Raw genomic sequence first — 17,417 nt, forward strand, 5'->3', positions numbered from 1 at the left:
GAAACAGTAAGACAAGCAAATAAATCATGGGAATGTGGCAAAGTAACAATACAGAGAAAGAAAAAATAACATACGTGTTCTGAAGTACCTGCAGAAGGTGTGAATAAATACCACAACCACAGTATTGCTGCAGTTTAGGATCTTCCATGAGGTATCAGGGAAAATACATTTTTAAAAGCAATAATGTGATGGACCAGGAATATGTTGATTACTGTTGATTTTAACTTAATCTGCAAACAGTTTGTAATATGCAAACAGTTCTAGGAACTGTTTTTGAGAAGGGAAATTTAAAAAAGGGCATGTTTTGAAATTCAGAGATGTGTATGTGTGAATATACAGCAATATGGGAAGAATGGTCTGAAATCATTCCTTATTGGATCCCTTGGTCCCAATAACTTCCATAACGTTGTATGAATAAAGCAACAGCTAGAGAACATTCACCTAGCAGCTGGCCAAAGAAAATGTTCAAAGATTATGAAAATAAAACTAGGGAACTTTATGAACCGATGGTGGAATCATAGAATCATATGATCATAGAATGGTTAGGGTTGGAAAGTACGATAATATCATCTAGTTCCAGGCCCCCTGCCATGGGCAGGGATGCCTCACACTAGACCATGTTGCCCAAGGCTCTGTCCATCCTGGCCTTGAACACTGCCAGTGATGGGGCATTCACCACCTCTCTGGGCAACCTGTCCCAGAATGATGTATAAATACAGGTATTGTGGCTGAAAACCTCATGGAAATCCATGTCTTTCTACCTACTCTTGTTAATATTTCAATATTATTCTTTACTGTGCATAGCAAGCCAGAATGTGGCCCACACATTCAGTCCAGGATGCTGACAACTTCTAGAGCAAACTGGGGGAACTGGCAAGAACTGGACTCTTGCCCTGTAGCTCAAGGAACTCTGTATACAAAGCAGAGCACAAGCATCAACCAGCCAAGACCAGACATGACAGCACAACTCCTAGGAAAGGAAGGAGCACCTGGCCTCCGTTGGGGTGGCATACGATTAGTCTGGCCAGAGCTACCTGCAATTCTGACAGCCATTCATTCCTACCAGACAATGCTGAATAGCCTCCAGCCCCAGGAAACACTTCCCCAGGTCTGAACCCAAACCCACAGAAGAAATAAAGAGTATTATGGTGGCACCACTATTACTGGTGAGGACGATAGGATGACACTCAAGCATGCAACAGGCAGTCCATGCCCAGAGGATCCCACCTGGACAGAGAACATGGAAGAGGTTCATTGTCAACCTGCAGCAATATGCCTAGAGCCATGTGTCTCCTCAACAGGTGAAGTAAAATTGTAAAGGAACAAACCAGTGCAACCACTGAAACCATATCCAGTACACAAGGAATGAGGAAGGGCCTTGATAGTTTTAGTCAGTGTCCTTTTTTCCCTTCCTTTTCCCCTTTCCCTTCTTATCCTTTTCCCTTTCCTTCTCCTTTTCCTTCTCCTCTTTATTTCTATTTTTATGGTATTCATTTATTTTTCTCTTTTTTTTCAATTTATTTTTCCTACTCATAGGTTTGGGGTATTCAAAGATAATTCAGAAACAAGGGGGATACTGTCTGAGGCAGTGGGATGTGGGATATCTATATAGTTTAAAGATCCTTAATCCAGACGTCATCCTGCCCTTTGCCAGTTACTTATACTTTGCCAGTAACTTCCTGTAACCCATATAGGCAAGTAAGTCTGGCATTCCTTTTGGGAGACTGACTTGGCAACCTTAAATATTGATGTCCAGCTTCTAGCCTAGTTTACAAGCTGAAACAGTGCCATAGACTTTAGTTAGATTTCTGTGACTGAGGGGTAAGCAGTGGTAAAGCTTATTCTATCACTACTCCTGAGAGATCCAGGCTTCCCCATCACCAGCACGCACTCCATTTAACACACAAAGATGTAATGTCACAATGCATTAGCACAAGGATTAGAGGGGAAAAAAACAGAAAACTCTCTGGAGTATGAAACATTAAGTATTTGAAGACTGCAATTTAAAGAAAAAGTTGATGAAAATACAAGTCTGACTTGTGACCCACCTCAATTCCTTCTCCAGCACAGCCATAACAGAGAGATGGCAGTGTGATTACACTAGCCAGATCTATGTGGTACCAACAGCCACCATGACTATTTGCCAGGACACCCGAAGGCTCTACTGCTTTGGAATCTATGTAATTTTTAAAGAAAACCGATGCAGCACATGAACATGTGGTCACCAGTGTCAAATCAGCAGGCTAAGAATAGGTCAGCTAAGGCTGTGTTAACAATTTTGGATATAAGAGGTCACAAAGTAATAGGATCACACTGCAGAGGGGAGAGCTGAAGAAGTGTAGAAAACCAGGTGCAAAATTGCTTTACTGGGCTATTTCAACTCATGAAGTTTAACAGGGAAAGGAGCCTGGCTTCAGCACAGTTGGAGCACACAGTACTAAGACAGCTTTCTGAAGAACACAGCAAAGGGTTATGGTCAGATCTTTCCAAGTCAGAACTCCCTTGGCGGGACTGCTTTAATGCACCATGACAGCAGTGATACCAGGGCACTCTAGCAGCCCAGCTGACTTTCACAGACTGATGAAGGGCACTTTTCCCTTATAAAAGCTGTAGCAGCCAGTTTAAAAAGAAGGTTAAAGACAAATATTATGTAAGTACTCGAGAGCAATAGTGCAGATGGTAATTTCTCCCCTAAAACACAGCAACATGGGGGTGGCGTTGGGAGGGTGGTGAGATTGGCAGGTGGGTAAGAGGACAGCAAATTTGACCAAAGCTCACAACCTCTTTCCACAGAACAAGGTGTTGTGATTTTCACTGGTGTCATTTCCACAGGAAGGTCTTACAAGAGAGCTGGGATGTACTGAGACACTAGAAAGCAAGTACTAATGCCAACACAGAGCATTTAAATCACTGCAGGGAAGCTTACTTAAGCTGTGAGGGAGGGATACTGTGGCCAGAGCTTGTCTTTGCCAATGGTGAAAACATAGCATACAATCCTGACATGTCAGCAAGGGCTATTGAAGCAGTGCTTACACAATCTGCTCCTCTGGATCCCCATGATCATGTAATGTATTACACAAAAGCAGAAAGGGCCAATGAAGATGATATGTTGGTGTAACTCACCAAAATAAACAAAAATACTTTTTCTCCTTGTTCACCAGGCACTTCCATACTGGAAAGCTGCAAAGCTCCCTTTAATATCAGGAAAACAGAGGAGAACACAAATTAAGCAGACTTACAAACTGCTTATAAACTAAATTTACATTATTTTTAAAAGGCATGGATGCAGTGTTGGAAAACACCGCGTTCCAGGCTTGCAAGGCTTGCTGAGCAGAGAGTCAGAGGAAGACTGAAGGAAAAGTCTGGGGAAGGCCAAACTGTTGCATTGTCAAAAAGATATTCATCATAACCACTGTGAGAGAAGTCCTGGTCTCAATGTGCAGAGCTCTGCTTAAGAGTTAAAAATAGTCACACGCAGAGACTAGGAGCTGCAGTGGATAAAAAATTCTTCAGTCCAAAGTAATAATAATTTAGAGTGCAGATTCCCTGCCAGGGATTGGATTTCTACAGTTCAGAGAATACGCATTCATGCTGACAGAACTGGTTTGGCCTCAGGAAACCTGCAGTCCATGAACCCTCACTCTGTTAGATGCAGCTCTTCGGTAGGGCTCAGGCTGCTGCTGGCCACCACACCAGCACTTACACTGTTTCGGGGGACCCAAGTTCCTCGGTAGTGTCTCCCAGCAAAGTGCTCACCTTTCTGTGGAAAGAGACCCAAGCTCTCACTTCTGTCCTGCCCCATCCATGGTTGTTGTGGCAAGAAAACCTGGCCATGCAGGTTAGATGGATGCTGTCCATACCCACCCCAAATCTGGGGGACAGGGGCATCTTGCAATTTAAGCATAGACTGAAATTCTGCTAGTCTTTATCAGGCTCATGTGTTTGCATGACAGATTCTGTGTTGAGGCTGTTCCCAATGAAAGCTAAGTTAAGCATGTAACACCAGAAATTCAGTATCATTATACATACCTGTCAAATACTTTAACCTCCATGCCACTATCTTATTGTGTGTTAACAAAGTGTGCTGCCTTCAGAAGGAAAAAAGGCAAGGGTAGTAACCCAAAGACTGGAAAGCCTGCCACAAAAAACTGAAGAGGGTATGAAGAAGGCTTGTCACTCTTTCCTGAGCACAGCAAAGGGTGTGATACATCAGCTCCAAAAAATAAGAATACATGTTACTCATGCTGCATAAATGCACAGTATGTCCAAGTAATACCAGTTCTAGGAAATAAGGACAAGCCAATAAAAGCTCTGACTGTCTTCTAGGAAGCTGGCTGGTGGTTTTGGAGCCACATCACTGACCATCAGCAGGAGGGGCACCAAAGAAGAGGGGCATTTACACAGAGCCCCAGAGGCTGGTCAGTAGTTTCTGAGTTTTAATAATGAATTTTTTATAAGAGGTTCTCAGTCGTGTATTCATAAAAGCTGTGTCTGTCAAACCCATGTACAGAATTTTGTGGGGAACTTCTTTCAAATTAAAGACTCATAAAGATGGGTTTTTCAACAAAATAGACAAGCAGTAGGGACAGTGTGACCAGCCCAAATGATAGATGCCTTCTTTCTTTTCCCCTAGTCTCTCAGCAGGGCGAAAGCCAGAGGCGCTTGTACAGAGAACTGCTGAGAAACTACAATCGTCTTGAAAGACCAGTGGTGAATGACTCCCAACCCCTTGTAGTCGAGCTCCAGCTTTCTTTGCTGCAGATAATTGACGTGGTAAGTTACTTGCTGTTCTGTTCTCTAAGGCACCCATGCAGCGTAACAAATCTGATCTCTTGTGTAGGGACTGTATTTTTCCTCTTAATCAGGCTATCAGATTTGAGTGCAGACTGTCTTTGGCTAAGCAGCCTCCCTAAATGCTGAAGTACATGCTTTGACACTTTGGAGGAGTAAATATCCTCCTAAAAGCACAGCCATCTCTGATACAACATGAGCTGCAAGAAGATTAATTATGTATTTTTTTCCTTTTTTTTTTTTTTAAACAGAAAGAAGAATTCAGTAAATTAGAAGTCACGTGTTACTACAAATTATTAATGATGAATCCTCCTCAGAGTGATGTGGAATGCAATAACTGTACCATGTGCAGTGTTCAAAGCTAGCACCACTGCACTCACACTTTTTCGTTAGACATTATAATGGCATTGACCTCACATCTTTACCATGTGCTGTAGTTGAAGGAGCCTTCTCTGAGATGAGGTTAGAAATATAGAAAAGCAAAACCTGGAGGCACAGCCACCTAATTGTCTTGACTGCAACATGCTCTCAGAATTGGCAATCTGACCCATGGAAAATTTTAACATAATAATCCAAATCCCTTTTATCATTATGAAGAGGATTCTGTATGATAAACTGTGATACAGGGAGGTTGTGGAGTCTCCTTCCCTGGAGACATTCAAAGCCCGCCTGGACACATTCCTGTGTAACGTTATCTAGGTGTTCCTGCTCTGGCAGGGGGATTGGACTAGATGATCTTTTGAGGTCCCTTCCAATCTCCAGCATACTGTGATACTGTGATACATAGAGAGAAGCTGTCATCTACATGGAAAAACTAAGCCAGAAGAACAATTTTTACTACCTCCATCCTGTCCATACAGCAAACAACTGAACACATTAGTGCTTCTTTCCTCTTACCCTTTCCATAGTCAGTATTATGGGCTGCTTTCCAATGCACTGTTACTGTTATGAAAGGCGCAAGAAAGAGAGAGAGATGTGCAAATTTTTGTGCATTTGCAAACCAGTTTGACAGAAGTCTTACATATTTAAACAGTTTAAAGTTTTCTCAATCTTTCAGGGAATGTGTGGTGCACCAGGTGCTCTCCCTGAATGGGTAAATAGGACCCTGGAAGTCTAGCCCCTAGCATTGTGCCATAGAAGTGGCAGGTTGAGTGGTGCTCCTGGAGGCAGGCAGCAGCCGCTCAGGGAGGGCAAACAGCTTTCTGTTTTGAAATGTTAGAAACTGCATTGATCTGGAAGAGAGAGGAGATAATACTCTGAACCAAAGTCATTCATTTACAGCAGGAGCTCCCAGAAAAGAGCAGAAAAATCCTCCAGCTAATTTCAAGTAAATTTCAGCAGCCAGTTCCAGGTTTAGCAGAAACATCTTAGCTCCGAAGATCTTGCTCCAGTCCTTTTTCTGGTGGTATTTTCTTGCAGTAATTTGAAGGTTAGGGGTGGTAAAGGGGAGGTTTTAGCTTTAGGGCTGTGACTGTACATTTTCAAATTCAGTCAGTCAGGAGCAGTTACATAAAACCTTTTTTCAGTTGTTTTTCACATTCACGTGTGTAACCCTTCCGTTCAGGAAATCAGCACTTCTTTAAGCACTTTATCTGCATTATGACAATGTCCATTGCAACAAACTTAATTCCAGACTTCCCTTTGATTGCTGACTGTAGGAAAGAGGTAATCTAAATGGTCATTCATAGCACAAACAATGCTTTGCTTCCGTCAATCTGCACACACTGCAGATGGTAGAATTTAATCAGCTCAAAGCATTATGACTTGTCTCAGGCTCATGGTCTTGCAAACTGCACTCATGTTGTTTTAAAAAACATCCAGAGTCACCTGAAGGGTTTAACCTGCATGACGTGAAAAGGTACCTGCCTCCTCTGGGGAGGGACAGAAAATCCTTTGCAGGTGAGTCCCTGTAGTAGAAAGGTCACTGTGGCGTCAGTAAGTGACTAAAGCAACCAGCCTGAAAATCCACAAAACACTGATGTTTTGGGTCCCTACCCTACCTTCCTGTGGGTCCCAGGAAGCAGGCCGTGAGCGTGGACACAGCCCCTCAGTCTCCATGTCTGGCTGGACAGACTGAAGCATCTGAGTGCTCCAGCTGCTGAAGAAAATGTCTGTTTAAAAGGAGGGTTGTTACAACCACAGTGATGTGAAGAGTAGTAGACAAGGTACAAAGGAGAGGTAACCTCTGTTAGCTGACACACCATGAAGCAAACCAAGAGGCTGTCATTCTGTCCACTCAGATGGGAGGCTGGGGGTGAGTAGATTATGCCTCCTCAGCTGCCCTGCTTGGCACAATACAAAGCAATTTGTGCAGAGCTGCTTCTTACTTGAAGAACGGGATAGACAGCATGACAGTCTTGGCAGTGGTGTATGCACTAACAAAGTGCAAGGCTCCTCTTTTGAGGTACTTGTCTGTCCAGCATGCTCCATTACCGTAATAGAGCAGGGTACTAGGCAAGGTCTCAAGCTGAGTGGACTTCAGGCACCATGCTCCCTGGGGAGGAAATAAAGACTCATAAACTCTGGAGTGCATATAGTTTTTCATCAGTCTCCTAGTCAAAAGGAAGGGGTTTGAAAGGACTGGTCAGATCTGGCAGACCAATGAATGGTTATGGGCCTGGTGCCACAGCCGGGGAGGGTTTGGCTACTTGGACCATAGGAGTTGCTTTGAGAAATATGGTCTACTGGTGGGGTGATGGGGTTCACTTGTCAGAGAAGGTGAAGAGCATCTTCAGTCATAAGATTGCCAAGCTGGTGAAGAAGGCTTTAAAGTTGCCAGGGGAGAGGAACATCAATCCACCCCATTCCTACCAGATAGATGCCAGTGCCAGCAAGAGATTGCTCAGGGCCTTGAGGGGGATTACAGGTCAGCAGGAGAACACCTGAAGAGCATCACAAAGGAATTGCTGCCACTCCAGCCACTAAGCCAGCTTCATTGGGGCACAAGTTAAATGTTTCTGTGCAAATGCACGTAGCATGGGGAATAAACAAGAGGAGAAACATGTACTCCATTTGAGTGACAATCGCCAAAGCTAGAAGCTGCCTGTCAGTAGACTCTGTGCCAGAAGGTGAAGGTGAGAAGGCGGAAGGAAGGCAACACCTAGCCCTATGGTACTTACTGTCTGACACAGCCTTCATAGTGTCAGTTTCTTCACATAATCTTTGTCCAGTCTGAATTCCTTTAAGAAGTTGCTTTCCTTGCAGCTAAGTGGTTTTGCTTCATGAGCTGCAAAATAGAGAAGAGCCTTGCTAAACTCCACCAACTTGTGAAACCACTCTGCTTTCTCATCTGAAAATGTACTTGTTCATTCTGTTGAGTATTAATGTGGCACAGGCACTGTTTCCCCCTTTGTGAGGTGTGGTTAGAGGCAAAAGTTGCTACATGGCTGTGAGCAGGGCAGTGCTGGCACTGGGCCTGCTAGAGGGGCAGAGAAGGGTGGTAGCCACCTGCACTGGCCCCAGGTACTGCCCCAAGAGCAAGCTGTTAACCTCCTAGCCATACCATCTGCTAGGACAGAGGCTTTCTAGGGCTGGTTCTTCAGGTAAACTGAACAACCAGAAAGTTCAAGGGTTAAACTTCTAGCTCAAATTCACCCCTCCTTTCCTAAACTGACTTTATAGCAGGTATGTCATTCCCTCCCACCTTTCAATACAGCACCATTACATGTTCAAATCTCTGTGCTGGGTGTTAAGTAGCAAACCCAGATCAACGGGCAGGTGACTCAAGGCAATATAAATATTCCAGCACACATAAGCACCTGTTCACATATTATTTCCAATATAGTATTGGTGTTCACTAGCTTAAACTGTAATCCTAACAGTACATCCTGTACAAATCTTTTATGGCCAGATGACTTCAACAATGTAAGCTTGACTATGCAAGATTCAAAAAGACAGAATATGAGAAAGAGAAAGAATTAATAAGGAGAGGATTATAAAACGGGATTCTGAGACTTCTTTAATTACACACCATTGATAAGTGCTAGAGAGAGAATCTGACTCTTTCAACTCTTTTCAGATTAAAGTACCTTTATTTTTCCTTTTCTAGAAATGCCTTCGTGTTCAGCAATGGGCTTCCTGTGTAGCCTTTGTAAGCTGTTTACTCTGTTTCTCTTTGTATAGACCTACTCTACCAAGCCATGTATCTTTCCAGAAAGTTTTTTCTCCACCAGAAATTTGAGTCTTATCTGGCAAGAGCAAGTTCAGTGAGACTAGAGTAGTAAGACTGATGCAAAACAGTGTAACTGAGAAGGAAAACAAACTGGGTATCATGAGAAAGTTGGGGCTGTTCAGCCTGGAGAAGAGAAGGCTGCGTGGAGACCCCATAGCAGCCTTCCAGTATCTGAAGGGGGCCTATAAGGATGCTGGGGAGTGATTCTTCATTAGGGACTGTAGTGACAGGACAAGGGGTAATGGGTTAAAACTTAAACAGGGGAAGTTTAGATTAGATATAAGGAAGAAGTTCTTTACTGCCAGGGTGACGAGGCACTGGAATGGGTTGTCCAGGGAAGTTGTGAATGCTCCATCCATGGAGTTGTTCAAGGCCAGGTTGGACAGAGCCTTGGATGAGATGGTTTAGTGTGAGGTGTCCCTGCCCACGGAGGGGGGTTGGAACCATATGATCTTAAGGTCTTTTCGAACCCTAACCATTCTATGATTCTATAAAAGCTGAAAATCAGTAATTAATGATCATGAATAGGAGTCATTAAAATCCCAGGCAGAAAAATTACAGAAAGGTTGCTAGACCAACAGATTCATTAAAGTTAAATCCCAAGCTCTCTCTTCTGGTCATAAAACTGACATAGTGTGATGAATTTTGAACTCTGGGAGGAAAAATTAAATACATTGTCCTCTTCATTAGCACGGGAGGAGCTTGAAGAAGGGAAAACCGGGGCTAATGGAGCCATGAATTATTATTACGCCTGCCCTCTAGTTGCCAGGCATTATGAAAATGTCAGTCTCACTAAACCAATTAAACACGACGAGTGAGTTTTATAGCACAATGAAGTTAATTATGGATATTATGGCTTCCCGTATAATACTACTTTATGGACATATCAGCATGAAGCATTATGATATTATGATGAAGTCTTAATTATATGAATTACAACTGCAGCTTTTTTTCATTGGCTTCTGCCTGACTTAGGTCAAAGAGCAGAGAGACCTCACTTAGGGAGCAGCAAAATAGTTTTGTCTCAGCATGGTTCCTCAAACTGTACTTGATGGCTCTGGCTTTAACAGAAGAATGGCTGGTTTCCTTCTGAGGTGTTCAGTGATGGTCATCCAGCTTGGGTATTTCACAATAACTAACCAATTTACTGCCTGCCTGGTGTAAAGTCTGTACTATGTTCTTTGAAGATGTGTGAATTTAGATCATGTATATTCCATAATCTTGGGTAACTAATTTGATCCATCAAGGATTTTTAAGCATCTTTAGTACTTTTACATCCGCTCCCCAAGGTGCACAGTAGCAAAATTTAATAAGGTGAGATTTTCCTGATGAACTTAGGAGAACTCAGGAATGTAATAGCAGTGGTAGGTAAAGAAAGTCATCCTTTGAAGAAACGTTTAGCTGCTTGAAATGGAAAACATTTTCCACAACTCCATCGGGGAAAGGCAGCAGGGTCCCCAAAATCAGACACTTCTGGCCATGCCTTGCCGTTGCCAGGGGACTGTGGAAGCTAGCATATGGCAGGGGAACTGCAAATGGTGATGTTTCTAACTCCACCAATTGCAATAAAGCAGTTAAACCAAAGCTGTTGGGATGGTGCTGGACCTAGTACTTTTTATTTTTTCAGTATTTGGGAGGTTACTATCTTAACACTTAGCTTTACAGTTCTTTACTGTGAGGGTGGTGAGGCACTGGAACAGGTTGCTCAAAGAAGTGGATACTCCATTCCTGGCAGTGTTCAAGGCCAGGCTGTTCAGAGCCTTGGGTAGATATGGTCTAGTGTGAAGCATCCCTGTCCGTGGCAGGGGGGTTGGAACTAGATGATCTTAAGGTCATTTCTAATCCAAACCATTCTATGATTCTATGATTGAACACTGTTCTCTGAGTGTAAGCCCTGAGAGCCAGTGAGTTCAGCTCCTCAGTAACAACCTTTCCATCCCTGATCACAGGCTTTAAGCACTCATTTGAGTTTTTGAACAGGCCTGCATCCCTTTACTTTCCTGTGGGGTCACAGCAGTGTGCAAATACAGGAAGAAAAAGCAAAGGCAGCCTTGCAGTTAGACTGAGTGTGAGTGAGTCTGAAGTTCTCACGATTGGCCTATTTGGGACTTTTCTCAACCCTTCTTCTACTGCTTTCCCTTTGACTTCAAATGCTGAAAAAGTCAATGAATAATGAATAGCTTGGAATAACAATTCATGTCTAGTTTTGTTTATTGAAACACCTGCTGACTGCGCACAAAACACATAGAGGGGTATTTCAGGATGAGGTATCCACCCTGGAGAATATAGAAACCACCTACATGCTATGTGTGGATGACCTGGGATTTTAATGGAGGACTGACTGCTTTTGGATGGTGACATAACATCCTTTCCCCCAGGAACCAAGTATGTATCTCAGTTCATCCAAGCAGAGAGCAATGCTATGCTGGAAAGCCATGCAGGGGCCTCTGACCCAGCTTCTAGGTTTCCATGAAAAGCATCTGTGAAACAGTAAGACAAGGCTGGTGTCTTCATTCTCCCCAGAATCTGTGTGAAAAGTTTGTTCCTGGAATTTTCAGGTCATTGTTGAAGGACTTGAGGTCCAACAGTCTCAAAACCAGTGCTGGAGCCTGTAACATGACACACTTCACAGCAGTACTGATCTTAAGGGATGGCTGAGAAGCTGCACCTTGGGAAGAAAACCCCTAGTTTCCTAAGACAGGTACTCACAACCCTGGTTGAAGGTCATGTGACATATGCAGCATAAGAACAAGTCTTCCTTTTTTTCACCATAGTGGCAGTGTAAATTGGAAAATGTGGGCAAAAAGGCAGGTAAGGCAAAAATCTGTAGGCTTGGCAGACCTTCAGTCACTTGCTGTGTTAGTGAATGGGAGAGCTGCCTCCTTGGATGCCCTGGCTGGCAGCAGCAAACTCCCATTTCTTCCTATGTTCCTTCTTCCTGCTCTTGCCTTTGGGGAATGTGCAGATTCAGTACTTTCTGCTGCAGGTTTTACATCCAGGCCTTCTCATTTGACATTCATAACAAAGCAAATTGTGGTTTCTGACATATAGGGAGCCAAGGCCTTCACAAGGAACATCCTTCAAAGCCTTTGTTGGCCACGCATTATGTTTCCTGAGGAGCAGAGCTCACATTCCTGTATTTGCAGGCTGTTTTCACACAGCCCCTGTTTGAATGCTATGCCTTTTGCAGATTTTCTTAAAGTGGCTGGCTCTGGGCATTTGCAAGGGGAACAGTGTGAATGGACAGTGGCCAGACCCTCCAATATGTAAAGCTCCTGCTATGAAAACAAGTGTATACAGGGCTGCTGTAAACAGCAGGTAGGGAGCCATGCTACTCCACTCAGAATGCTCTTTTGAGAGCTGTGGGCTGTTCGAAGCAGTGGGACCAGGCAGTGTCATGCTGCTACCCAGTTCAAAGACCAAAGGCAGATTACACTGCTTGCCCACAGTGAAAAAGAAGCCAGTGTCAACAGGTGGGAATGTGGCTCAACATTAGGTGGAAGACGCTTACGAGACATCACCTCCAATCATTCATAAGAGAAAAAGCCAAAGCAGAAAGGTGACAAAAGGAGAATGGTGTGGTTGTTCCACTATGAGCTCTTAACCATATCTTTCTTAACTTGACAATGCATCTCAGTCCTGATGGGCAAAGAAATGCTTAGCAGGTGTCAGTGGATATTTGCTCATCCTTTGTTATTCCAATGTATTTTTGTATCTCTCCCCCTGTATTTCTCCTCTTTGTTACAGGTATTGAGATGACATACTTAATCTTCAGGTATCTCTTCAAAGTTGATGTTACTATGGCAACATTTATTCTAACTGTTTAATGAGACCCCTTAGATATAAAGGCTGTCCAGCGATACTTACTGAATGTTACCAAAGCAACCTGGGTTTTCGTTAAGCTATCCGGTGTTGTGGGACTTCAACCATACACTGCATTTAAGATGAGTTTTAGTTAATCTGCTGAAGATTGTGGCAGATGGCTGTTTCAAGCAGTAGAAAGGATTGCCTGCTGCAGTTGCAGATTGAGTACGCAAATATTTGAAAGCCTCATCAATTCCTTTTGATACTCTTCTTCAAAATCCTGTGCAGAGGCAATGCCTCTGCTAAAAATCTTTCCAAGGACATCCATTCTTGTATTAAAAAACAATGTTAAAAAAGAAAAAAAGGACATTAACCAAAGTAGCCATGTATGGCCTTTGGTGATTTCTGAGAGCAACCTTTCAATTTGTGACTTTTCTGGCCAGTATCTTGCAATAAATAAGTGGCTGATTCAACTCCCAGTTCTGTAGCTCTGAGAGGACAAGGTTTAATGATGCCTGCTAGTCACCTATTAACCAATGCCTTGCTACAGAGATGACACATTACCATATGATGTGACTACTGAACTGGAAAGGGCTCTGTGATTTTTTGTCCATGTGCTATGACCCTGGTAATTATGTGGCTGGGAATAATACATTTTATTTAGATGTTGGCCTGACAAGGGAGAACCTACTCACAGGCAACAGTGCAAAAGGCAAGCAGACCTACATACCTTCTAAGCTTTGGATGAGAGCAGGGAAAGAAAACAGAACTAACACATTCACGTGTCACCGCACGTGCACCACAACAAACCAAACAGTCACTATCCTTGGGTCAAAGGTGGCTGTAGGAATAAGCAGATATCCAGGACAGAGAATTAACAGGGGTCAAGCAGAAGATAGAAAGGGGAGAAAATGACCCAGACAGAGACAGGAAGGATTTAGAGGACAGCTGTTGCACTAGCTAGCGATAACAGCATTAACTTTTCCCAGCATTTTTGAATATCAGAAGCAAACTCACATGTCTGAGCTGAACATCTGCAGCCCACTGAGCTGAACTCTCGGGAGTGCTAGAGAAGCACCTCTGGGGACCAGTCATCTCCAGTCTCACATGGGATCTTAGCAGGGCTGTTTTGTTCCTTTGCTGAGGGGGAAAAGCCAGGAGCTGAGAGCTTGCCAAACATGGAGGGAAGGTCATTCCTAAGGCTAACACTGCCAAATGAGACAGAAACCTCTCACATGAAAAGCAGTGTGATGAATCATTCATGTTTTCTCCTGGGAAGAAAGGAATCCTTAGAGCTAACCTTAAATCCCTCTACACTAACCAATGACACACAGTAAGGGAACCACCTCCAGCACGTCCCAAGGTTTTGTTTAGAATTAGCTTTTACTTAAACAAAGCGGTACTGGCCAGTGACCTCTTGGGAGAGAGTACACACACGTGATCTCATGGTTTACTGTATTTTTGTAACATACAAATACACCTGGACAAAGGCCAGCCCAGTGTGAAGTGAGCTTTGCTGCTCTTGCAAACTAGGCACTTTTGTCAAATGCACATCCTTGTTTGTAAAACTTGCTGTACCACTAAGAAGCACCCATCAGGCTGCATTTTTTGATGAGTGCTGAATATGGAAGTAACACTGTCTGTGTTTTGCTGTCCATAAAGCCAAAAACCCTTGGAAAGCTCAGCAGCCTGAAAGCAAGGATGCGAATAGACTCTGTACGGTCATGAAAACATCCTGACGAGACATTTCTTCCCTCCCAACCCCCAGGATGACAGAGACGTAAGCATTCCAATGCCCTGGTTAGACTTTGTGTTCTTGCTGACTGCTGTTATCAAAAGGCAAGACAAGAAGACTGCGCAGGGCTGTATTTAAGCCTGTGAGAACTTTGATAGACAAGCTTTTCTTTGACTGAAAAACAAATTTGAAAAGCAGGACAGTAGGAGCACAGTAGTACTGTGAAAAGGATACCCCAAATAATAAATTTAATGCTACTGGAAATAGATGCTTGGAGTCAAAGCTTATTACCAAGGTCATTAGCATCTAACTTTGAGCAAAAAGCTCACAGAGGTGTGATAGGGGAGTAGGTAAGGGCAACAAAGTTTTGTGAAATACAGAAGTTATCTCTAGATGTCTTCTTTTGCAGTCCATCAAGTATAAAATTACTATGCCAGGTAAAAGGGAGTTTACTTGTAAACCCAGAGCCACACCTGAAAGGGTCCTGACAGGAGGCATCTCCACATGCAGGAAACCCATAGACCTCTCACATCTGCACTGCACTTTAATGCATCCCCCTGTGGCTGTTAGGTAGCCAACAAAAAGAGGAAGGTCCCTTCCTCTTCTTCCCTATAGGGTGCAATGTAGATGTGTACAATCCTTTATTTTGCACAGGAAAGGAATTGCCTAGCTCTTGCAGTCCACCTTTGGTCATGGTTTTCAGGCTTCTTTAGCAGTATGGAGAAAGACTTCGTAAGAGTAGTGTGCAACTTACAAGTATAAAGCAATTACTGGTTGGCTAGCAATACAAAATATGTCTAGGATTTAATAAGTGAGTCAGGGAAGCATCATGCTCTCCATCCCTAGAAGACGTCTGAGAAGTCATTGGTGGTCAGGAAAGCATCAGTCAGAGGGGGAGAGACTGACCTGTATCAGTCACTGAGACACAGCCTCTATTGTTGCTGGGTTGCTTTCAATTCCCACGTCAGTTGACACAGATAGCTCTGGTAACCCCATCAATTACCAGGTCTGGTTTGTTGGTTTGTTTTTTTTTTCACTTTAGGGTTTTATACCTTTCCAAGTTGGTGTTTATCCCTTTGAATCCTTTAGCATCTAAAAAAAATGTGTCTTAGCAAGCTTAGTCCTGTGTGTTATTTATTTTTTCTGTAGGCTTCATAATTGCTTCAGCAATTGCCACCAAGGGGACTAAGGGAGCTTCAGAGGGACGGGGCCTCTGGAGGTAGATTGTGATATGCCCAAAGAAAGGCATATATATGCTGCCAAAATCTGGGGAGCAGCAGAGAAGTGAAAAGGAAATGTATGAGCAGTATAATGACATAAAATCACAGCTGATTTTTGTTTGGTGTCTTTCAGCAGCAGAAGCAGCTTAGGAAGATTTCAAGGGAACTCGAGAAGCAGAAGAAGAAGTAGTGTGATAGACAGTTTTATGTGGAGGAGTATGGCAAAGTCCTGTTTCATTCCTGAAGTTTGTTTTTTCTGGGCACATGATCCTGATTGCAGAGAGTAACTGTCCATAGTGCCAAAAGAGCCAGGAATTCTCGAGATCAATTATGTCTGCCTTTCCAGGTTGTGAGGTTTCTGCAACTCCAACAACCCAAGTGAGAAAATAGAGGACATCATGACACAGACAAGGTTTCTGCTAAGGGCTCAGCAGTACCACTGGTCGAGTACCATCTGAGCTGGGGAATCAGTAATTAGGAAGCTTCCACAGGCAGTTCTGCTTCATGCATTAGCCTGAGTCTTCAGTCCCCGGTGTGTTACACACAAGAACTAAAACCTAGAGGCCTCATACAAGAAGGTACGTGCCAAGTGGTGCAGCTCAGTGAGATGATGCAATTTACTTTTGAGCAGCTCACATCTTCCATGGCACTTCTGAGGTATTTTCTTTACATATGTACCATGAGGGTAGCTCTGTAGAGGAAGAGCTACAGGAGAGCTTTTCTGTAGAGAGCTCTGTAGGGAAGAAGGAGAGGAGGGGAAGAAAGAGCATGAATGTTGCTTAAGGTGAGCAGACTGGTGTTTTTCTAAAGTGAGTAAGGCAGTTTTGGCATTGCTACCTTGTTAGCCAAAAAGTACTGCAAAAAAGTATAATATAATTTAGGTTCAGAGTGAACCAAAAAGCCAAGCCTATTTCAGGACTGTGGTTTACCTTGTGGTTTCGGAGAGCAAGCTTTGTGGATGTTGAGTGCCAATTAGGAGTAGAAGTGGCATGGACTCAAGTGCAGCAGGAAAGGTGGTAGTGAGATAGATATTTGGCATGAAGGACAGTGGCACACACACAGTAATTTATCTTCTAAATTGAGGACATGACCAGAGAGGGCATGCATGCCCAGGGTACTCTGTAGGGTTTAATTGCCTGCCAGAGCAGTCTGCAGTTGCAGTGTTCCCACCCCAAACGCTGAAAATAGCCTTACATACTTCACATGGCATGAACACAGACATGTGAATAGGTAGCTCAGCCATCTGGAGCAGCTGGGGATTTGCATCGTGACCCCGGGAAGTTAACTTGGTTAGGAGAGAGCCTCAGCCTGGGCCCATGGGTAGGCATTGTTCTTAGAAATTTGCTAGGTCAACATATCATCTTGCATCTTGGTGAAGCTTCATGTTGGCTGTTTCTACAGCATACTTGCCATGAGTGTTTGTATCCTGTTGGTACTTCCACATTCCCACACTTCTGTGTTGTACCCTGCTGTCTGATCACTGCAGTCCAGCAGTGATGGGCTGCAGCTCACTGGGTTTGCTGCAGTTTCACAGTGGCGTTGTCTGATGCTAAAATATATCTTTGTCCTTTGGAGATACTATCTTCCTTGTAATGTAGCTGATCTCCAGTCTCTGCATGAGTTAGGTGTTTCTCAATGGCTGTGGAAGAAAGAAGAAAACAAAAATTTTGCCTGTAGTTAAAGAAGAGTAGTGTTT

General features: G+C 43.5%; 1 protein-coding gene across 1 annotated transcript in view; it reads left to right on the top strand.

Moving 5' to 3' along the window:
* Positions 1-17,417, top strand: part of LOC134159117 (neuronal acetylcholine receptor subunit alpha-7-like) — a 56,139-nt gene that overhangs the window by 11,069 nt on the left and 27,653 nt on the right. The window contains exon 2 of the mRNA XM_062609728.1: positions 4,634-4,773. Coding sequence (XP_062465712.1) covers positions 4,634-4,773 — 140 coding nt within the window. The remainder of the gene's footprint in view (positions 1-4,633; positions 4,774-17,417) is intronic.

The sequence above is a fragment of the Pezoporus occidentalis genome, unplaced genomic scaffold (genome assembly GCF_034315485.1).
Source record: "Pezoporus occidentalis ecotype Australia unplaced genomic scaffold, CSIRO_AGI_Poc_V1 ctg140, whole genome shotgun sequence".
Classification (NCBI taxonomy): domain Eukaryota; kingdom Metazoa; phylum Chordata; class Aves; order Psittaciformes; family Psittacidae; genus Pezoporus; species Pezoporus occidentalis.